This window comes from Sturnus vulgaris, chromosome 23 (assembly GCF_052056855.1).
Source record: "Sturnus vulgaris isolate bStuVul1 chromosome 23, bStuVul1.hap1, whole genome shotgun sequence".
Taxonomy (NCBI): Eukaryota; Metazoa; Chordata; class Aves; order Passeriformes; family Sturnidae; genus Sturnus; species Sturnus vulgaris.
This window is the reverse complement of record NC_142265.1, coordinates 7,733,445-7,757,090: the sequence shown is the minus strand read 5'-3', so window position 1 is coordinate 7,757,090 and position 23,646 is coordinate 7,733,445. Positions and strand designations below refer to the sequence as shown.

General features: G+C 46.3%; 1 protein-coding gene and 1 long non-coding RNA gene across 12 annotated transcripts in view; one reads left to right on the top strand and one right to left on the bottom strand.

The window, feature by feature from the left end:
* Positions 1–7,357, bottom strand: part of NCAM1 (neural cell adhesion molecule 1) — an 85,398-nt gene extending 78,041 nt beyond the window's left edge. For all 10 annotated transcript variants that reach the window (XM_088177834.1, XM_088177838.1, XM_088177835.1 and 7 more), the window contains exon 1: positions 7,179–7,357. In XM_088177834.1, the coding sequence (XP_088033960.1) occupies positions 7,179–7,242 (64 nt within the window). In that variant the 5' untranslated portion in view covers positions 7,243–7,357. The remainder of the gene's footprint in view (positions 1–7,178) is intronic.
* Positions 7,358–7,407: 50 nt separating this feature from the next.
* On the top strand, positions 7,408–8,611 carry LOC148221373 (uncharacterized). Of its 2 annotated transcripts, none has more exons than XR_015808192.1 (2): positions 7,408–7,502; positions 8,375–8,611. It is a non-coding gene; the product is annotated as an uncharacterized LOC148221373 (long non-coding RNA). The 2 variants fall into 2 exon arrangements; XR_015808191.1 differs by having other exon boundaries at positions 7,423–7,538.
* Positions 8,612–23,646: the final 15,035 nt, after the last annotated feature.

Below are 23,646 nucleotides of genomic sequence, written 5' to 3'. Positions count from 1 at the left end.
CCATCAAAAAAAACCCAAAAAAACCAAAAAAAAGAAATACAAAAAAAAACCAAACCAAAATAAAAAAAAAACCCAAACAAACAAAAAACCCAAAAAACACCAAAATTAAACCAAACCAACAGAAAAAAAAAAAAAACAAAAAAAACCAAAAAAACCCCCAAAATAAACAACAAAAAAAAAAAAAAAAAACAAAAAAAAACCAGCAAACCCCAGCACTGCTCCTCCTTTATAGCACAGTGAAACCCAGCCCTGAATATCCCACATACAAAAGCCCTGAAAAAAAAAAATGGAATTGAAGTTTTTGAATTCTTAATGCACATCAATCTTCACTGTAAAAAGAACTGAATTTGGAACTTGCTGCAAAGAACTGCACTCTTTAAATAAATGTTTAGGGTTTTTTTTTTTCATAAAGCAATGGCATTTACAATCACACAGTTTGATTTCAGGGACAATTAACAAAATTCTGCAGGACAATATTGCAGCTGCAGTTAACATTTAAAGTATTTTTTTATACAGTTGCTTTTGGGACAAGAGATATTGAACATCTGGAAAAGCCCATTCAGATTTGGAGGCAACGATTTTCTGTTTCCATTGCCTAAAATCTTTCTCACTTTATTTCACCATTTATCACCTGCTCAACTCCACAGCTCAGCCAGGGCTCTCCTCTGGAAAGGACCTTGAATTTCAGGCATTGATTCAGACCAAACTTTGCCCCAAATGTTTTGCCTGCCTCATTTCTTCCTCTCAGCCTTTATTTCACACAAATTCCCCATCTCTGTACACAGATTTACACCCTCCCATTCATGGCTTTGGAGTCATATTTCAAATTAATCAATGTGGCAAATGATAATTAACCATAAACCAGCAACAAACTATTAACATTCTTGTTTATCTTCAAGATTCAAGGGTGATAAATACCATGAACATAAACAAAGTCAATTAAATATTCAAATAAGCTTCTGTTATAACTATTTTTATAGGAGTGGAGGTAGGAAATATCACAAAATAATTGGGGTTGGAAGGGAAAACTTGAGATTTTCCAGCCCAGGAGGTCACCAGGTGTGTTCTGAAGGTGCATGGATGGAGAATCCACAATCCCTCCACTCAGCCTGCTCCAGGATTCATCCAAAAACCACAAAAAAAAAGGGATTTTGGTGTCACTTCATACACCCAGAGAGGATTTGCTGTATTCCAGTTCCTTCTGCCACCAGGCAGTTCCTGGTTGTCTTCACTCCTTCCCAGCAGGAATTTCCACATCCACATCCCCTCGAGTTTTCTCCTCCCAGTCTCAGCTTCCTCTCACACCAAAGATGCTCCTCCAGTTCCTCTGCCAGACTCTCTGCAGTAAATCCAGATTTTTTTTTATTTTTTTTTTGCCACAGAATTGGACCCTGCACTCCAAATGTGGCCTCAGCAGTGAGGAGCAGGTGGATTTTCAGAAAATTAACCTGATTTTAATAACAAATTGTGGGAAGTACCTACCCTGATCTACCCAATGGCTGTAGCAGTCTTAAAAACTCAGCTATATTAAAAAAAAAAATCAGTATTTTTGTTCAAGACATGATGAGATTGACAGTTCTGGAACAATTAAAGCAGTCAAGAGTTGCTTTAAATGGGTTTTGTCCTGGCCAATAATGCCCTGGTGAAGTGATGCACGTTTGTTTTAACTCAAAACAAATCAAATGTGCTGCCCATTTTAAGAAATCGACCATTTCAAAGGATTTCCCAAATATTTTTCCCGTGTTATTCTGCCCAGGTTGCCCTGAACCAGGCAGCTCCCATTTCCCCACACTCTGCACGTGTCCTGTCACAAGATCTGGGATGGGAATTGAGGATGGACCAACCCCACCCCATCCCATTCCTGCCACAGCCCGAGGTGAATTTCCTTGCCCTGGGATGGCTCTGGAATGGCCTCTGTCCCCTCCCTGACCTGCTTTTCATCCTGAATTCACCTGGGGACACCCCGGCTCTGCCACACCTGGGCAGGGCACGAGCACAGAACCCGCAGGGAGCAAAATTCCAGAGCTGGAAATCTCCCCCATTTCCCAAGCCCAGCTCTATTTCTGCAGAGGGAAGGTGAGACATTCACCTTCAGGCACAAACATTTTAATTTTTTTTTATTTTTTTTTCTTGTACAAACCCAACACGGCTCCGTGACTTCTGCTGCAAGCACCAGATCTCCATCCTAATTATTATTATTAATTTTAAAGAACTCAGATAACTCCCCCTGCTCCTAAGCACAGCTCTCTGTGACTCTGCCCCACAGCTGCTGCTGCTGCTGAGGAATCTTAAAGCAATTTGCACTTGCTTTGCAGGATAAACCTCCCATTGTGTGCTGCTCCCCAAAAATCAGCTTTTCCGGCAGCTGCCTGCAGATCTGCAGCTCTCAGGGCTGTCACGTCCCACATTTGTCCAAGTCACAGTTTAGCTGAAGCACCTCCGGTATAAAAATTCTCGAGTCAAAAGCAACCTCAGGAGCCAAAGCTGCAACAGGGTCCGGGAAAGGAGGAAGTTTTCGGGTCGGGTATTTTAAAAGCCATCAGCCCAGCGTGTTTTTTCCATGGAATCACAGACACACCGAGCTTGGAAAAGCCCTCCAAGGACATCGAGCCCAAGCTGAGACCAACCCTGGGCACCTCAGGGATGGGGAATCCAAACCTCCCTGCTGATGTTTAACCCTTCCCATGGAGAAATTCCTCCCGAAATTGCTTCTCGTGGAACCAGAGAATCATTAAGGCTGGAAAAGACCTTGAAGATCCTCAGGTCTCCCTGACAAGTGTGCCCAGCCTGGCCTCAGGTTCCACACTGGCCACTTCCAGGGATGGTGACTCCATCCTGTAGCTGTCATTTTTCCTTGGCACGTCTGGAATCTGCAGGAATCACTGCCTGGAGAGGGATTACCTGCCTTCCCAGCAGTATATTGATATATAGAATATATATCTAGATATAAAATATATTTATAGATATTGAGATATATATATAGATATTGATATATAGATATTGATATATAAAGATATTGCTATATATAGAGAGATATTGATATATAAAGATATTGATATATAGAGATATTGATATATAGAGAGATATTGATATAGAGATATTGATATATAAAGATAGATATTGATATATAGAGATATTGATATATAGAGATAGTGATATATAAAGATATTGATATATAGAGAGATATTGATATATAAAGAGAGATATTGATATATATATATATAGATATTGATCTATATAGAACAAGTATCAATACAGGGAAGTGCTGGATTTTAAGCCATACATTTATTCCAATCTGAATTTTATCCCAGATTTTCACCCATTTTCCTCCATTCTCTGCACACTGCAGAGCCCAAAGCCCAAAGCCCAGCCCAAGCTGCCTGAGCCCATCCCAAAGGCAGGAGCAGGCGCTGCCATGTGGCTGCAGGGTCACTCCAAAAGACATTTTTCCTATGGAGCAGCTGCATTTCCCCACCAGGAACCACAATGGCCCTGCTGCCAAGCCCTGCTCATTTCCATCCCTGTGCACTGCCAGCCCTTTGCTCCATGCTAATGGCTTTTCCTAAACAAAAGGAGCCACAGCCAGCCCAGAGCTGACCTTCAGACTCCTCCTGTGATTTGGATGGCTCCAAATCTATTTGCCTGGTGGCTTTTTTATTGTTTTTGAGGGTTTTTTTTTCTTTTTTTGGTTTTTTTTTTTAATTATTTTTTTTGTTGTTGGGTTTTTTTGTGGATTTTTTTGGGCTTTTTTTTTTTTTTTTTTAGGTTTTTTTGGTTTTTTTGTTTTTTGGAGGGGAGTGTTGAGATGAAAAGCGACACAGTAATTCCTAACAAGAAAAAAAAAAAAAACCAAAAAAAACCCATGCGCAAAGGCACCGTGCAGGAGAGAGGAGCTGCCGGGAGCAGTAGTTCCCTGCCAGACACACCCTCAGCCGAGTTATTCCCATTCTCCCTGTTTATAAACATTCTGTTTCCTCGTCGTTTTCTAAACTCGATATTTACACGGCAGTCACTTAGCAATTCACACTTCCCATCCCTGGGAAGGGGCAGAATTGGGAAACAAACAAAAGAAATAATAATTTTCTTTTCAGTGCACCTAAAAAACCACTGCCATGGCAGCAGCAGATCCTCGAACCTTTCTCAGAATTCCCCGCACAAAATCCACGACAAAACTGCAAAGGGAACAGCTTCCCCCAGGCTGCTTACACAGGCGTTTGTGAAGTTCATAATACCCATTTTACGTGGAATAAACTGCAAAACCGATGCTGCCAAAAGCACCCCAGAAACCCACCAAAAAAAAAAAAAAAAAAAAAATTGAAAAAAAAATAAAACCAGGACCGTGCCTTTTTTTATTTCTTTTTTTTTTTGGTCACAGGTGTGTAAAATAATGAGAAAAGCCGCAGGATGGCCTTTGAAATGAGGAAATAAACTGTGCTTTGTCTCCTCCCGGAGCTGTCCCTCTGCTCCTCGCAGACTGATGGCAGCAGATGCAGGATCCCCTCCTCCTCCTCCTCCTCCTCCTCCTCCCCCAGCAATTGGTTCTGCTTCCCTGGCAGCCCATGGAGGAAATCCATGGCATCGCCCTCCCACCCCTAAACAAACAGGAAAAGCCCCCCCCCCAAAAAAAAAAAAATTAAAAAAAAAAAAAATCCCCGTGGCATTCTCGATCCACGAGGAAGCAGCGCTTGCACCCAAGGCAGAGCAGTCTCTCCTTAAAATACATTTCTGGAGAGGAGCCAAGAAAAGTGAAGGCACTTTCAGCCTGGAGAGCAGCCACGATGTTTAACACTTAAAAAACGGGTTTTCATTAAGTTACTCTCATGTTCAATGTCCTTAAAAAAAAAAAAACAAAACCTCTGACAAAACCCACACGCCACTAAAGACCCAAAACCGAAAAAAAACCAACCCAAAAGTCAAGCCTGGAATTTTCAAGTTCACGTGTCAAGGGGATAAAGTTGATACAAAATCCTCTCTATTCTTTAGGAAACCACAGTTCTCAGGATGTACATGAAAGGAGAGGAGCCATCTGCTCTGTCTATAAATCAGCTTCTAAATTATCAGAGAATGCTTTAATTTTACAGCAGACTAAATAAATCATCACTATCACAGGCCACGGGAATACACACAAAATGTGGAATTATTCTAAGAGACATAAAAGGCACGGGTTGGTTGTGAACCTACCCCACAGCTGTGCTCACACAACAGTTTCCTCAGGGATTCCTCACTGATAAATATCTCTCTCTCTTGTCTCCTCTTATATTAAAGCTTCAGCTTTTTTTAGCAGCACAATCATAAAATAAATAAAAATAAATAAAACACCCTCTTGCACTGACATCTCCACAGCTTTCAAAGCAAAATTCCTTCTCCCCCATCACAGACTGGTGAGCTCAGCTGGGAAAAAAAAAATGAAGGTACAAGACCAGAGCATCCTTTAGGGTGGAAAGCAGAGCTGGATGTGCTTGCTGCTGCTTTCACCATAAACACTGCTGCTGCTTTGTTCTAGCTTTTTAATATTTTATTTGGTTTTTGTGTTCTCCATTTTATGCTGATTTAACAGTTCCAGCTGTGCAGCTCCCTAGGCAGTCTCCATATTCATAATTATTATTATTGGATAAACATGTATTTGAGTGGGGCAACAGATGATATGCAGATAATTTTTCTTTTGCTCGCTCCCATTTATTTCCCCTGGAAAAAAAAAAAACAAAAAAAAAAACCACAAAAAACAAAAAAACCCCGAAACCAAGGCGGTTGACGGTGCCCTCGCAGAGCTGAGAAAGGCAGTGTGGATGTGTCAGGGAGGCGATGGCTGTGCCATCGCAGGGAGCAGCAGTCTGGCAGCTCAGCCCGGCTCAGGGCAGCGATGCGAGGGTGTGGCCCGGGAGGAGATGCTGGGCACGGCGGCACAACCCCCCCTGCACCGCACGGACCCTTTAATAATCGCTGCTATATTGGATTTTTAATAAAAGAGAGGCGGCTGCGGCTCAGGGCGGGCGCTGTGCTGATGTTAAACAGGTGGCTCGGGTTTGGCGGCAGCCTTGGGGACACTGGTGGCACTGGTCCACCGCGACAGCCACTGTCACCACGAGAGCACAGACAGCCCCAGCAGCGCTAATTGCTTAAGGAGATAAAAATTGCTTAAGGGAGGGGTGGTGGGTACGGAGCCAAGGCAGGGACGGAACACGGCAAGGACACAGCGACAGCTCCGGGCACCGCGGGGACACGGACACAGCACCGGGACACGAAACGCGGAGCCGAGAGGGGCTGGCAGCGGTGACAACTGCCAGGCGGCGATGGCACGGCCAGCCCGGGAGGTGCTGCGGGCAGGGATGGTCCCGAGGGACGGGGACAAGGGGATGGGGAGCACGGGATGGGACAGGGAGCGAACATCGCCCAGCGCGGATCCCGGTGCGCTCCCCGGGGAGCGCCGGCACGGACGGACGGACAGACGGACGGATGGATGGATGGATGGATAGCACAGGGATACATCCCGGTGGAGGGATGGATAACACAAGGATGAGGCTGGCAGGAGGGATGGAAGGCACAGGGATGCACCCCGGAGGAAGGATGGATAACACAGGGATGAGGCTGGCAGGAGGGATGGATCGCACAGGGATGCATCCCGCAGGACGGATGGATGCTATCGGGGCGGGGCCGGCGCAGGTGTGGCCGCTCCATCCCGCCGCTCCCAGCCCACCTGCCGCTCCCGAACCGGGGTGGCCACCGGTGGCTACCGAGCGGCCACGGCGGGGCCACCGCTCCGCCGCTCGCGCGCTCACAACGGCAGCGCCCCGCGCCCCTCCTTTTCTTTCTCTTTTTTTTTTTCCTTTTTCCTCCCCTCTCCCTCTCCCTCTCCTCCTCCTCCTCTCATTCTCGCACCGCTCCACGGCCATGGCATCGCTCCCTGCCGGGCCGGCGGAGGGCGGCGGCCGCCGGAGCATCCTCGGTGCGCACCGAGCCCGCCGCGGCACCGCATCCCCTGCGCGCCCATTGTCCGCGCTGCCCGCGCACCCGGGCACAGCGCAGCCCAGCCCGACCTCTCCTCCTCTTCCTCCTCATCCTCATCCTCCTCCTCCTCCTCCTCCTGCTGCCACCCCCGCGGCCGCTCGCCCCGCTCAGCGCGGGGTCCGCCCGACCCCATTGTTCAGAGCGCGCCCCCGCCCCGCCGCGCTCGGCCGTACCTGCGGCTCGCAGCAGGACGAAGGCGCAGGGCAGCACGGCGAGCGGCAGCAGCATCGCGCCCATGGAGGGGCTGGCAGGCCGGGCCGGGCCGGGCCGGGGCCGGAGGGCGCAGAGCGAGCCCTGAGCCGCTCCCGCTCGGCTGCGCTCGCTGCGCCCGGCGCGTCCCGGCGCCGCCGCGCTGACTGACAGCGACCGCAGCGCGCCGCGATCCCTGCGCGCCGCCCGCGCCGATCCCTCCGCCAGCGCAAATAGTGCCCGGCCCGCCGCTGGGGGGGGGGAAACCGAGAGGCTTTGTCTGTGGAATACACGGGAAAATGGATGGCGTGAGTGAACTGATGAGTGGGAATCGTCAGATTGTTGTTAGTTAGCATCGCGGTATTATTCATTATTATCATCGCATTATTAATATTATTGTTATTATTATTATCATTATCATTATCATTATCATTATCATTATCATTATTATTATTATATTAGCAGTAGTATATGTTATATATAGTACAATGTATATAGTATAATATATAGTATAATATATATAGTATAATATATATAGTATACGATATATAGTAAAATATATATAGTATAGTATATATAGTGTCATATATATAGTATCGTATATAGTATAATATATATAGTATTATATATAGTATAGTATATAGTGTAATATATATAGTTTATATATTTTATGCATTGTTATATATATCCCATTATTAGATTATATTAGACTGTTATCACATTATTATTATCATAGCATCATTATAAATTATCATCACTTTATATTATTATCATATATTAGATGTAGTATAATATATAGTACAGTAGAGCATATAGTATAATATATAGTATGTATATATTACATATATCACATAATTATATTATATTACATTAGATTAGGTTATATTAATTGTTGTCACATTAATAATGTCATAGCATCATTATTAATTGTTGTCACATTATCTTATATTATATTACATGTTATATATATTTATGTATGTTATATATATTTTATATAGCATATAAGTTTATATATATATGTATCTTTATATTCCATCTATATTTATATGGTATATACCTTTATATATGTTATATATATTTATACATGCTCTCTATATATTTATATTTATATATACTGCACCCCAGTGCAACAATCAGCCTGGAAAATGCCAAGTGTAATTGGATTTTTAATTTTTTGCAGGTCATGCCCATTCTGCAGCAGAAAGCCCTAAGAGTATGTGGGATAAAAACCTCAGGAAGAAGCGCCTCTTTATCCTGAAAATAATTCGCTGATTTCGACATATCAAATCTATTTTCTCTTATCATGAAGGGTACTGAGCTCACAGCAATTCTTACCCGAATTTACGAGATTCAACCTCCCTGAGCTGGGCCTGAAAAGAGGAACCCCAGAAGAGAACAAACCGGGGTTTCACATGTTCATCTGTTTTATTTTTTATTTATTTACGTGGGCAGATAGTGCCAGGACCAGGGGGATGTTTCAATGGAATATTGGGGAGGAATTCCTTCCCTGTGGGGGTGGCGAGCCCCACATTTTTATAAACTGAGAAATTTCCATGAAATCCCAGTCATGTTCTCCACAAAAACCAACAAAAAAACACTGGCAAAGCAGGAATATTCCTCCGTGCTGAACAATAATCTTGGAGACAAACATTCCATCCATTAGGGCAGCTCTTTATTCCCAAATGACATCCCCAAAAATTGCAAGAGAAGGATTTGTGAGGAGAGGAGAGTTCACACAAGCAGCCCGTGGGTGATTGTGTGCTGAGGGGGAGCCCTGGTTTGTGTTGGAGGCATCAGCAGATCTTTATTCCTATTTATTAAACAATATTTTAGTCCCCGATGTGAGGGTGGGGAAGGGGAAGAACTCACGTGGAATTGAGCAGAGGAAAAATCACCCCAAACTCCAGCTCGGGGAGGGGGCAGAATAAAGGAGAATCTGGAGACACCGTTTCAGAATTCCAGAAATGTGAGATTTCCTCTTAAAAATACTTGAACAGAGCAAAGACACCAAGTTTATAGCCTGAATTTAATCCTCCAAGTGATTTAAAAACAAAATCATGGATTTGATGATGAAAATCCGATGGAGACGAGTCCCAGGCATATCCAAATGGAATGAGGTGCTCCAAGTACATTACCTGACACATTTCCCTTTTTTTTTTGGCCATTAACAGAGGTTTATGGGCCGTGCCTGTGCATTTCTTTTTTGTTAATATATAAAATGAAAAGGGGAAAAAAAAAATCCCATCAATCAATAACTGAAGTGCAAGTTTCAGTTATTGACTTCACTGGGTACCTGGCATAAAAGTGAGCAGGAAATTTGAAGTTTTCTGCCACATTTAAAAGCAGCAGCAGTGGAATCTGTCAAATTAATTCCACTTCTGCTATGCAAATATAATAAAAGTGAATTTTAACTATACAGGCATCTCACAAATATTAGACCCAGATTTGTAAGCCACAAAGCAGAGCTTTCCCTTTTTTTGTAAGCTCTGGAAAAGGGGCATAATTAGGGAATGCACCTCAGAATTCCCCCTGGTCAGAGGGGGATTATCCCTCTGTTTATCCCTATTATTCCCTTATTAATTATCCCTATAATTCTGTGCTCTGCAGATGTTTATGGTGATGGATAACAGCACTATGCAAAATGACCTCAAATCAATATTCTTCACAGCCAGGCAATAAAAGCACAGATAGTCCCTTGAAACATCCCTCTCTTTGTCACAGATTATTTTTAAAAGTCTTAATATAGAAGAAAAGTAAGAGTATCTCCCTTTCCTTCTTTAGACAACGTGGCTCACAAAGATATTCCTGTGCCCTGGTGATGTCATAAACCAAAGGAATGAGGGTGAAGTCATCAGAATGGGAGAGGTGAAATTACAGCCCAGAAATTCAGAATCTGAGCACTCAAAAACACTTTGGTTCGTGTCCATACCTGGAGCCAGCTCCAAGCCTGGTCCTGGATTTCCCCTGGATTTCTCCTGGAGCTCTGCTTCCCACAAATTTGGGATAATTCCCTGGCCAGAGCTGGGAGAAGATGGATGTTAGTCATGGAAATATCCAGGGAAGGATCCATGGCCATGCTCTGTCACTCTGACTCACAGCTCACATGTCCTGCCAGGCCTGGAATCACCTGGCACTTGTGGGAATAAAGGGAATCTTCCATCTTGGAAGCTAAATTGTTCAATTTAATATTCATGCTTCCATGTAGAAAACCATCACACGCTGCCAGTGTGCAGTAAATGTCTCATTTTAATATTTTTAACCTAGCCAGTCAACTCTGGTGCTTCAGTTCAGAGGAGAAAAGGATTCTCAGCTGAGCAGAAATTAAGAGTACATGAGGATTAATTGGCTGTTCTCTTCCACTCTTCCCATGGTGTCACTGGTTTCTGTTTTAATTTAAAATACTGAAGGTATTTAAAGCACCTCCATCACCCAGTGCCTCTAAATAACAGACACATCAGCATCACTAATACCTGGCTATTTTGAAAGAACAGCTGTTGTAGCTGCTGTTTTTATTTATAATAATATGAATTCCCAGCCTCACCATCTCATCGTGTGCATTAATGCAAGTGTAAAACCAGTGTGTGCAAAATTAACACAGAAGAGACTAAAACAAGAGGCTGTCTCATGGTAGCAAGCAATAAAGGATTGTTTTAATTGAAAAAATCCATCCCTCAGTCTGCTTTGATTTAAAGAAAAAAAATATAATGTTGCAGCACATGTGAAAGTTCTGAGGAACCACATTCTCTGCACATGGAGCTGCACTGCCAGACCCACACTCAGCAGATTTATTCCAATTTATTCCACAGAACTGCCTCTAAAGCATCACTGACCAGTGGACTCACTTAGAAACTTAATGAAGGTTCCCCCATCCCCCAAAAGTAAAGAGCTAGCCAAAAAAAAAAAAGGCAAAAAAAAAAAAAAAAAGAGTAATTGGCAACTTTTTACTGCTCTCTTTCCTTACCACAGGAGCTCCTTGCCAGTCAAGGCTCCAGAAGAATCCACTGGAGCAGAATTTAAACTTTCCTCTTGCTGAGACACAACTCAACAGGATTATGCTGATTGCCCACAAGGCAGGCAGGTAGCAAGAGAAAAAGGAATAATTCCATTTTTAAATCAGCCCAGAGCAGAGCTGAATGTTTCCCCAACATATTTTTTTTTGGTTGTGACTGGATTTCAGGCACAGAAGAATAAAACTTGTAACAGAATCTCACTCTCTGATTCTGTGTTATGTCAGCCTCACATTTCTCCAAAAATATTGTGGAGAGGATAAAAATATGAGTAAAGGAGTGTTTCTATTTTTACATAATGGTCTTAAGATGGTGCTGAAATGCAGTGAGAAAGAAAAAGATCCTGGAAAATTCTTGCTGTTCAGGCAAAAATATTTTTTTTTTCTGGAACTGAATACATCCTCTGCTTTGTTACCAAAGCCTGGATGGAGGCTCTGGGATTTACAACATCCAGGTTGTTTTCAGGCAGCTTCCCAGGCACGTCTGGATGTTAAAATTCAGCCACGAAACCTTTGGGCACCACGTTTGGAATTTAATCTTTGCCATCACCAGTCTGGGGGCCCGAATTCACTCGTGGCCATCACCCCCAGACCCTGCTGCCCCTCCAGCCCTGACCACGATTTCCAGAGCTCTGTGTCACAGATCTATCCTTGACTTCTACAGCCAGTTCTTACTGCTGCTCCAACCCGAATTAAAGTGATTTTAAACGATTTCCTAAACACAAGATGCTGCTCCAGAGGCAGGTACTTGATGTGAAGCACCCAACAATAATAACGTGGTGGTTTTCACCCACACAGAAGGGTGGGGATGTCTGGGGTTGGCACAAACGCCACTCCAGCCACCCAGACGGGATCAGGAGAGCATCTTTAGTGTGGCTTCAGCTCTCTCCACACAAGTTTCATCTCAGCTGAGGGGTTTTGGGTGACAGATCAGCGGCTCTGTGCTGGCAGCAGCTCTGCCAGATGATGTAGGATGATGCATTTCTGTGGCAGATGTTTGCCATCTGCACAGCTGCTCCAGCCTCTCCTGGAGAAGGGCTGTGCTCGCCATGGAAGGGCAGGAAAACAACACAAACCCCTTTGCTGTCACTCGGGAGCCTCTTTGGAGCCGTTTTGGTCCCACTCAGGTGGGACATCCAGGGACAGACACCACGTTTGGCAGGCAGGGGAGGTCCCAAGGCCTGGGAGTTGAATGGATAAATCTGGAGACAAACACATCATCACCCCTAAACACAGCTCAGCTTGTGCAGCTCCCCTGCACTCCAGCAGCAGCCCTGGCAGATGCTGGAATGCAGCACATTCCTTTATTTCCCATTTCTCATTTCACAAAACTCGGTTTCCCCAAGCCCTCGTTGTTCTGTCTCCCCAATCTTGGTGCATTTTGACAGCTCAGGACACAGCCAGAGCAGCAAGACAAAGTCACCCTAGCTGAACACATCCAGCAATTTGATTTAGTGACGTGTCTTGTGCTCCCCTGAAGGAAACCTGTGGCCAAAAGGAAGCTTCAGCTTTCTGAAGTTTTCAGTTTTGTTTTTTTCTTTCGGTTTTTTCACCACTGATGATGGAAATGTGAGGGAAAAAAACCCAAAACAAAGGGGTGGAGGCTCAAAAAAACCTCCCTGAAGTGAGAAAGATTTTATAAACCAGCTTTCCAAAGCTTCAGCTTAAACCATGGAGCACAAGGCCAATCCTTGTGCAGTAGGATGGAAATAAATGCAAGAACAACAAAATATCCCTCTCCCTCATGCCCTTCTCCAAAAGCTCCATTACAATAATGGGAGTAATTAAAACCTAAGCTGTGATTTGTCCTTTCAAGTGTATTTAACGTTACAAAGCCTCTGGAACTGTAGGATCTTGCCCTTTTTATTCTTTTCCTTTTTTTCTGCCATTTCAAGGTTTATTTCTTGTTATTCCAGTTCCAGATTAGAAGGGATGTAAATATTTTCCTTGTCAAAGCCAAGCCGTTCTGCAAAGACGTTTTTTTTCTTTCGAATGAAAGTCATTGCCATTCCACAGCCCACACTCCCTTTGTATCTCCCTTTTATTTTTATATTTTTTTTTTTTTTTGAAGCCTAAAGCAGCCCCTTGGGCATGCTAACACTCAGCAGTGTATCAGAGGAAATGAGTCACGATTCCAAGGCTAATCAATATCCACAGAGCACTTCACTGCCAGCATGGCTGAGAGTCACATCCAGCCACAGCACCCTGGACACCACCTTTCCTTTTATAAACACTTAACAAAGCTGCTGCAATGAAGGAAACCCCTTTCAATATTTCAAATTCCCATCTTATGTGTCTGGCCAAGCTTCACTTCTAAAATAACCCCTCTACAAAAGACCCTTCTGACCCTGCAGGGAAAGGATTCTGTCCTGGTGTCAGGCTGGCATTTCCTATTTTTTGCCACCAAGATCAAAATATTCAGCAGAAGGAGCAGAACTGTTTATTTGTATTTATTTGTAAAATGCATCTTCCTGCAGGACACTTGTTGAACACTTCAACTGCATTTTTAAACTCTATGAAGTCCTTTTCTTCTGGGACTCTTCCTCCTCTCACTCTCCCTCAAGCTCTGTGTGATGTGTGTGAAGTCACTCACACCCTTGAAGATGGAAATGTGAGAAAAAACCCAAAACAAAGGGGTAAAGGCTCTAAAACCGCCCTGAAGTGAGAAATATTTTATAAACCAGAGTTTGTTTTCTACTGGTTTGGTTTTGGTCAAGGCTTTGCCAGCCTTGAAGACTTAAAATTGGGAGATCTTCATGAAAAAGAAAATCCTGCTTAATCACAGATTCATTTTCTGCCCACTGCCCCTGTTTATGATTTAACAGCACAGAAAAGATTACAAAAAATTCATCTTGGCACAAAGGGTGTGTGGTGTCACTGCTGGCACGATGCAATCTGCCAAATTGTGCTCTCCATATAAATCACAGAACAAATGGAGCAAATGAAAGGAAAATCCAACGGCAGGAGATTCTGTTTCATGTTCCTGGGTCGAGTTTCCAGTTCATTTAAGGGATGCACAGGGTCAGGTGTGGTGAGCTGGCATGGGGCACGTTTCTAGGGGGAGAATCACATTTTTGATCAGCCAGATGACAACGTTGTTCCCTGAGACTGCTGGGGGTGTTTTCCTCACTTTTTTTCTGACTTTATGAGGAAAAAATATAATTTTCAGCACTAACTTGTGGAATTTCTCCCTGGATTTTCAGTTTGATATCTGATTCATTTAAGCCCAAAGTACAACACACAAATTTTTTTTTTTTTTGTAGTGCAGCCCCAGGGTTGGCTTTGTGTTTTGTTATATTTTGGGGTTTTTTTTCATAACAATCTTTTGTACATCAAGACCTGGTTTCTGCATTCTTAGCTGAGGAGGAATTTTGTATTTCTGGCCTTTTTGGAGTAAAATCCCAGTTTCCAACTGGTGCTTACCCATGAATAGAGGCATCATTTTCCCTGCTGTCCCCCCAGCAGCACAAAGAGCCCTTGTGAGGGCAGAGCTGGACATAAACAACCCCATAAACAATCCCAGCTGGGGGATCCAACACATCCCTCCTGCAATGCTGATCCTGGAGCTGAGATCCCACTCGAGATCAAAGATTTTTTCCTAGAGGGGAAGGGGGAGAAGCCCTCGAGGTGTGGAGTTTGTGTTTGGGGTGGGCTGGGAAGGCCCTGGGAGCTGCAGCATCACCCCTGCCATGTGTGACATCACGGGGGCTTTAATGGCATTAATTGATGGCTGGGAAGGGAAGGGAAGGGAAGGGAAGGGAAGGGAAGGGAAGGGAAGGGAAGGGAAGGGAAGGGAAGGGAAGGGAAGGGAAGGGAAGGGAAGGGAAGGGAAGGGAAGGGAAGGGAAGGGAAGGGAAGGGAAGGGAAGGGAAGGGAAGGGAAGGGAAGGGAAGGGAAGGGAAGGGAAGGGAAGGGAAGGGAAGGGAAGGGCACACGGGGCTTGTGCTGCAGCAGGGGGACAGCAGGGACACAGATGGAGGCAGGAGATGGCATTGCCACCACTGCTGGGAGCTCTGCAGCCTGGGAAAGGCTCTCTCTCCTTCTGCTGTGAGCTCCAGCCTGGGGGAGCCCACAGCTCCAAACCCTCTGCTGCCAGTGGCAGGAGAGAATTCCCACTTCATCCTGTAAATTATAATAATTTATAATAATGTGTTCGCCCTGGTTTGTGGCAGGCAGGAGGTTGCAGTGTGGGCTCCCTGTGTCACTGCAGGATAAATCCCCCCCTCAGCCCAGTCCCAGGCACAGCCCCTGCAGTGGTGCTGATGCCTTTGGGGGCCACCCAAAAACAGAGGCCAGACAAAATTAAGAGGATAAAATCAAGAGAATAAAAAGCAGTTCTATTTATTGAATTATTCAGGTACATTTAGGGCAGACAAACCAAAATGGACAATGGGTCACGGGTTTGCACACTTTGATAAGTTTGGGCCATTTGCATTTTGGGGGTTCATCTTCCAATTCCAGCTCCAGGTAATGAAGTCATTTACCCCAAGTTTGCTCCCACTAAAATTCACTTTTGTTTCCATCTCTCAGGCCTGAGGCAGTGAGGTGTCCTTGATTGCCAGGCCTGGAGAGGAATTGTTGTGTGTGCCCCAAATGGGAGAGCAGCAGCTCACACTGGATATGGAGTTTAAACACTGAAGAACTGCAGGGTTACAAATGGATGAAAAACAGAAAAGCTAAAATCCTGACTATACAGCTGATCCTCAGGCACCAGAGGAGCCCCTGGCATTGGGTCCCCGGGTTCTGTGCAGGGAAGCAGAGTGGGATGAGGGGAGCAGCAAAGGCAGAGCTGCTGAACGAGCTGTGCCAGGGCTGGGAGCAAAACCCAGCTCTGATCTCTGCTGGGCAATTTCCACAGGGATTCCGTTCAGGATGCTCCAGATCTGTCTCCTGCCTTGTGCCAGCACTGCCTGACCACTGCATGAAAAAAACCAACCTCTTTTATTCCAAATTTCTGCACGTGCAGACCGTGCTGTGCTGCTCCAGGTGCACACAGAGCCGTGGTTCTCAGCACTGGCTTCTCAGTTCAGACTGGCAGCTTTAAGCCTCTTCAGAAGGAACAATTTCCATGGTCTCCTCACCATAATAATCATCATTCACTTTTATTTTCTGTGGTTACAGGTGGAAAAACCGTGGCTGGGGAGCTGAGGCAGTCGGATTGCAGAGGCTGAGCAGAGCTGCTGAGGGCTGGTGCTCCCCAATCCATCGCCTGCTGCCTTCTGCTGTGACCTTCTGCAGTTCTTCACAGTGCCCCAGCCTGTGAAACGTTCCCAGACTAATTAGCCAAAGTGTTTAATAAAGAACGGGGCTATTGCTGGTAATTTAGCATCTCATTTCTGATGTATGGCGTTGCTGCGTGTATTCCTGAAATCAGCCATTAATTCAGGCAACACATTTTCTGGCATTGGGAAGATAATGGCTCCCAATTTTCCTTGGTTTAACCTCCTGCAAATCTGCGAGACTTTCTGCAAGAATAATTTCCATTAGAACATTCCCTGACTGAGTTGTCTTATTTTCCAGAGAAACCAATAAAACTGAAATTCCCCCCCCAGCAGGGAATGGGCTCTGAGATGTGCAGGGTAACAGTGAAAAGCCCTAAACCGAGGGAAGGAGGGAGGTCTGATGAAGGTCATTTCTATTTTGCCATGGAAATCCATTTTTTTCCAAAGCCTCCTGGCAGGGAAGGGCAGCTGTGATTTGCACCATCAGGGTGGAATCCAGTTTCCTGCAGGGACCCAGGGCTCACCCATCACCCTTCCTGTGACATTCCTGCCATCCTGGTCCTACTGGGCTGCTTGCATTTGTCCCAAGAGAAGCTCAAAAGAAAGAAGAAAACGGAGACTTTAAATTTACAGCCCATTGTGTCCTTGTTGTTATCTGTGAGGGGAAAAAATATCCATTGAAATTTGGAGGTGGGAGATAAATAAATGCAATTATATTTCTGGATATCAGCAGCAAACTCCTGACAAAGTTCCAATGTTGTTTTGGTGCTGGGGATTAGCTGATAGTGTTTAAAAACAAGGCTGATATAAAGAAACCCTTAACTGACAAAACACAAACCTTCCTTTCCTGCTGCTGCCAAATGTTTAGGAATAAAGGGTGTAAACTGTGATTAGGAGGCAAAATATTTGGCTCAGAGCAGGTCTGAAATTTCCCAAAGACAGGGGTGAAAGTTGGAGTGTTTGAGTGTGAGTGGTGATTACGTCCTGGTCAGTAATTACAGCCTTTGAGCCTGACAAAACACTGAAATTCCATTAAATCCTCAGATTTAAGGTGGACTGGGCCACATTTCCCACCCTGTTCATCATCTGGAAGCACCTGCAGATTAGAAAAAAAAAAAAAAGATCCTTTCTTGAGGAAAACCCGCAGCACCACCTGGGCTCCGAGTTCTCTCAGAAGAGAGGCTTTTCTCCCCTTTTTTTATTTTTTTATTTTTTTTTTTACAGTGTTTGCGTTTCAGTTGTGGTTTCTTTTGATGAGTTCATTTGCCTTTGTGTGGTTTGTCTGATTGCGAGGCATTCCTCCACTGAAAGAACATAAATATTTACAGAGCACCCTCCATCAGAAATGTCTTTTGTAGCGAGATTCCAGCACTTACAGCCTGCGAGGAAAAACTTGCAATTAACTGCCACGGGTGCCTGGCATCTGCATCCAGGAGACAAATCCAATTTACTGGGTTTGATGGCACCAGCACTGGGGGTTTTCTCAGGAAAACGTGGAGCTCTCCTGTTTTTAAAAGGCAGTTCTGGCCTAAATTCCCGATTGAGCACGTTGTGTGATCAGGCAGTGAGAGGATACAGAAGTGAGGATATAAAAAAAGCTTTGATTCTGTTCCAAAGCTGGCAGCTGATGGGACAAAGGGAGCACCTGCAGGAGCCCATCCCTGGGGAATTACACACACATTTGGGAGAGAGCTCCAAAGCTGCAGCTCCTGCCACAACAAAAACCCCTGGGCTGGGGTGGCAGCAGCTCCATCCTCACTCAGCCCCTCCAGAGCCCAGCACAGCTCACACCAGGAGGGTTTTACAACCCCAAACCTGGCAGGGACAGGGGTGCACAACTCCCCCAGTGCCTCTCCAAATATCTCTTCTCCCCAACCCAAAGTATTGGCACTGGAAATTTTGGGTTTGGTGAAAATCCCCAGGGAAGGTTTGGAGTGTTCAAGGAAGGGCTGGGGGCAAGGTGGGGATTGGGCACAGCTTTGTGAAAAATGTTTATTTTTCCAGGAGATTTGAAAAGGTTTAATAAAAGATAATAAGAGACAAACAATAAAGCAAGAGGTTATGATGTCTGGCTGCTTGGTATTCAGTTAAGAGCACACTTGTTGTTTTGGAGACACTTCTTAAATTTATTAGTTTGTTGCATATTTATAGACTTATTATGTATTTTTAAACTTTTTAATGGGTTTTTTTCATATTTTAGGGACTGTTTTATATGGCTATTTTTTGAGTCTGTCTTTTTAGAGCATGTGTGTTTTTTGGCTGTGTTTTTAACTTTTTTTTAAATTTGTCTTAATTTGGGCTGTGGTCTTCAATTTTTATAGACAGTCGGTGTTGGTAAGTGGTTTATCAGTAGCAGGTGTCTTCACTGGCTGTTATTTAACTAAGTAAGTAGTTTATTTACTACAAAAATATTTTGTTAGCTCTAAAGAAAACCGTATCTTAAACACTATTTCAACATTACACATACAGCATCTATTTTAATATTTGCAAAAAGCCAATGCCATGATATGCATTTATAGCAGCTTGGACTGGGTGTCAGAGGGCTGTCCCAGCCTCGGTGCTTCCAGGGAATGGTGATGGTTGAAGCCAGCAGGGATGAAGGCTGCAGAGCAGTCACACCCCAGCACCATCCTCGCTGTTGCCATGGCAATGTGGCACTGGGCTCACGGCTAAAGTCCAGCTCAGCTGGGCTAAACCCGGCTTGGCTTTGCTCAGCCTGGGCTGCTCTGGGACCAGAGCCTGTGGGATGTGCTCTGAGGGGTGGCAGGAAGGGCATCCCTGGCTGGAGACACTTGCAGGGCATCCCTCCCCTCTCCGGGGGCATCCTGCACTCCCTGTCCCCGTAATTCATTCCTTGAAGTGGCACTCGAGAGCACATTCTGCTAATCCCGTTGTTTCTTTTGTTTGGCCAAGCAGGAAAATCCCAGCAGAATCTTTCCTCAGCGCCCCAGTGCTCGGCCACGGTTCTGTGCATTTCTCCATGGGATCCTCCACATTGGAGAAGAGCCCTGAGACCATCGGGTGCTCCCAGCACTGCCAGTGTCCCCAAATGCCACATCCACTCAAACCCCTGCAGGGATGGGGACCCCACAGTGCCCAGGCAGGCTGCTGACCCAAAGCACCCATTGGAAAATGTCCTCAGCTCTGCTGAGCACATTCCCTGCCTCTTTTCCTGAGGTTTTTCTCCTCGGGGAATGCTGTGGATGAGAAGTTTCCCTGCAGAGCACACGGATCTGACACGGATCCAGCAGGGAGGTGAAGTTCGGCTTCCCCACGTGGAGACAAACGTGGAACAGTGACCCAAAATTCCCCTCCTGGGATGAAACAAAACCATTTTGTGCCTCTGGTTTCTGGCTAACAGGCAGTGCCACTTCCCAGTGCTCCCTGGATCATGAAATGCCTGATTTCCACAGGCAGAGCTGCCCTTGCCGAGGTGGCCATGGCACAGCTGTCCTGACCCGTGACTCCCCGGGAGCAGAATTCCTCCTTCCCACAGTCCCTGACCACTGAACTGAGCTGGATTTGTGCCCTGCTCGTGGTCTGGCAATCCTGCAGGAGCTGCTGGGCTAACCCAGCCCACAGAGTTGCACAATCAATGAAGGAGAGATGAAAATATTGACAGGAAACCAGGCAGGATCTATCATAGGATCAGGGTTTGGGTTGGGTGGGAAGGGAACCAAAGCCCATCCTGTTCCAAACCCCTGTCAAGGCAGGGACACCTTCCAGTGTCCCAGCTGCTCCAGCCTGGCCCTGGACACTGCCAGGGATGGGACAATCACAGCTGCTCTGGGAAATCCATCCCAGGGCCTCTCTACCCTCACAGGGAAGGATTTTCCCCTAATAACATAAAAACATCTAATTACTGAATTGAAGAGAATTGACTCACAAAACTGAATGTTTAAAGGCCAAACCTTGAAATGCTTAAAAGTGGCAGTCAGGCACTGCCTGGTGTCACAGCCATGGCACAGTGCTCCGTGTCAGGGCACCAGTGTCACCAGTGGGAGCAGCAGAGGCTCTGCCAGCACTGCCCTGCTCTGTCACCTCTCTGCTCCCAATCGTCCCTTCCTTGCCTCGGCCGCAGCCTGTGGCTCCTGGACTGTGTCCTCTGGAGTGCCAAAATCAGCCCCAATCCCCTCCTGCCCCTGCTGCTGGCGGTGCAGGAAGCCTTTCCTGCACTTCCAAATGAAAATCCTGCTCAGGAGGCAGCAAGGGAGGCTGGCAGAGCCTCTGTCCTGCCTGGCCAGAGTTCAGACGTGGGGCTAAAGGAGAGCAGAGCCTGGCAGCAGCCATCGGGCTGAGTCCCAGTGACACACTGCTGCATCCTCGTGCTGCGAGCAGGGCTGCCTTCCCTCCTGCCAGCACCCTGCACATCCCTGTCCCTGCTCACTCTGCATCTCCTTCAGACTCTGCCCTGCATCCCCAGGCTCTGCAGTCTCCTTTCAGCCAGGACAGGAGAGGCTGAGTGGGACAAAGGGTCACAAACCCCCCCCGAGGAAATGCTCGGTGCTGGAGTCCAGCAGGAAGCTTGGAAAAGGCTGGGGGGAAAAAAAAAAAAGACAATTTTGTCCTTGCTGTCCACCCAGCTGGCCCAGCAGGGCAGAGAGGATCTGATATCGTGTGGGTGAGGAATGCATGGCCACGAAAACAAACACGGTCTGGTGATGAAAGCCCCTGAGAGGGACCCGCAGGGCTCTGGGAAGGGAAGTGGGAGCTGGCTCCTGCTCCTGGAGTGTGACCTGGAGCACATCCCAGCTCCTTTCTGTGCCTTTTCTCTCCGGCTGTCAAGTGGGACGCTGGCCCTGCCCGAGTTCCCAGGCAGGAGAAAGGCAGGCTCTGAGCTGGTTGCCATGTCCCAGCCCCTGGCAGGCAGAGCCTGTCCCCGGGACATGGGGACAGCCCTGGGCTCAGGGCAGGGACAGCAGGGAGCTGGGCACGGAGCAGGGACAGAGCCCCAGGGATGCCTTAAGGATGCCTTTAGTTTATCTTTCATATTTCTCACATTCTGTGCTGACTCGGACTCTGAACTTCACAGAAAGTGTCAGCGAGTTCTCACCATTTAGTTCACAATCCTTCTCCAGCCTCAGGCCCAAAACCCATAAACAACAGCAACTGAAGACAGCAAACCAGGAGGATGGGACTGCACAACCTGGAGCTGTAATTGGACAATTAACCTCGATATATAAATGGACCAAAACTTATAAAAGTGTGAAAACTCCTGATCCTGGGTGGAGCCATGGCCAGGCTCTTGTACTGCCCCAGGCGAATCCTTTGGATGTTTATTTCAATAAATATCAACTTTATTCCTCTAACTCTGTCCAGCTCTGCTCCAGGTCAGTCTCCCACGGGCCCCAGGAGGAGCTGGGTGCTTTTCCAGAGCTGGGATGGCAGTGCTGACCTAAAGCTGCTGGGGCAGTGTCACTGCTGCCAGCTCTGCTTTTGGGCTCCCACCCCAGGGCTACCAGAGGAGCAGCAGAAACTCTCAGAACACCCTGATGTCCTCGCAGGAAGCCTTCACAAAGCTTTTGAGAGCACCACCAGGGTGGTTTTGCCACAACAAGCTCCAAGCTCCTCCTGCCACGCCTGAGCTGCTCCCAAACACAACTGTGGGGAAGGAGAAGGGTTTGACAGGAAGGTCTCACAGATGTGTATCTGTACCAGAAAGATCTTTGAATGTAGAGTCTGAAGAAGGAATAGAAATGAGAGCAAGTTTTGATATAGAAGAAAAGAATTGCTGAGCCAGTCTGACTGGATAGCTAAGAAGCCAAAGAGTGAAATGAGTTGGAAGGGGCTTTTATGACTTAAAGGATAAATCCACCTCAAACAAAAAAATGTTTATATCAAGCAAAAAAGATTTTCACAGGCGAACAAGAAAGCCAATGTTGCAAGTAGAGAAAAGATCTCAGAATTTCCAACAGCAAGAAAACCGAGAAACAACTTCTAGCTTAAACTTAACCCACTAACCTTTTGTGATTGGAGAATAGTAACATGAATATGGTAATGTTAGTAGTTATGATAGGTAATAGTAAAGGCATTGATTGGTTGTTATGTATTAAAATAAAAGTCTAGAATGCATTGTAACCAGAGCTAGAGTGGTTTCAGACAAACCCACAGCTGAGGGTGACCATTGTAGGCTGAGCTCTTGTCACCCACACCCCGTGAATTGCTGAATCCTCTGGATACAACAAACAGCATTTTAAATAATAAATCAATTGCTGTATCCTCTGGATACAATAAACAGCCTGAAGTCCCTCATCCCTCCTTTCTTACACACACCTGCAGAGCAGCAGGCTCCCTCTGGAGCTGCAGGTGTGCCCAGGTGCTCTCAGGGCACTGCCAGCTCGTGCTGAGGTGTCCCTGTGCCCCAGGGAGTGTCTGGGGATCAGAGACAGCAACACAAAACACAAACCCCGGCAAGAGGCAGCGGGGGGATGAAAAGCTCCTGTGTTTTGGGGGCAGGAAAAGTGTCAGGGCTTGGGGGAGAGCAGAGTGGCTGATGTGGGGATGCAGAGCTGTCTGCAGGGTGGCACCTGAGCTGCAGCAGCCACGGAGGTGCCTGGGAGAGAGGAAAACCCTGCTGGGGAGAAATCCCTGCAGCTCCAAAGAGCCAGAGGCTCTCTACTGGCAAGAAATAAACTCAGAAACAAACAGCAGGACCCGCAGGGATGTGTGTGTGTGCCCCCCTCTGCACAATATTCCCAAAGCTGGAGGTGCCAAAATTACTGAGCTGGGAGAGGCTCAGCAGGGCCAAGCTTTGTAGGAAACAGCCGAGAAAGCAGCAGGAGCATCCCTGGAGAAGAGGGAGAGGTGGGAGTGCTCAGCCTTGGGGTGGGGACCCACTTAATCCTCCCCACCCTAAATGGTTCAAATATTTGACAAATGACTCCCCCACACCTTGTGGGCTTGGGCTGTTTCTCGTCTGGAGATGCTGGTTTGATAAAGGTTTATTTTCCTTGTCTGGCAGGGAGATTCCATGGGAAAACAGCCCAGCTGCCTCCTGCAAGCTGAGATGGGCACAAGGAATCCAAGCCCGGGACAGTCTGGGGGGCAGAGAGGAGCTTTTCTATTGGAAATGCTTTTTCTGGGCCCAAATCCTTGCTCTGCACCCACACATCCATCTCCTGGCTGGCAGTGATGTCCAATTTTCTGCATCCCTCCTGCCTGAGGAAGCAGCAGGCAGATCCTTGCCCTCTCCTTAGCTGTGTTTTATAGCATCAACACTCACCT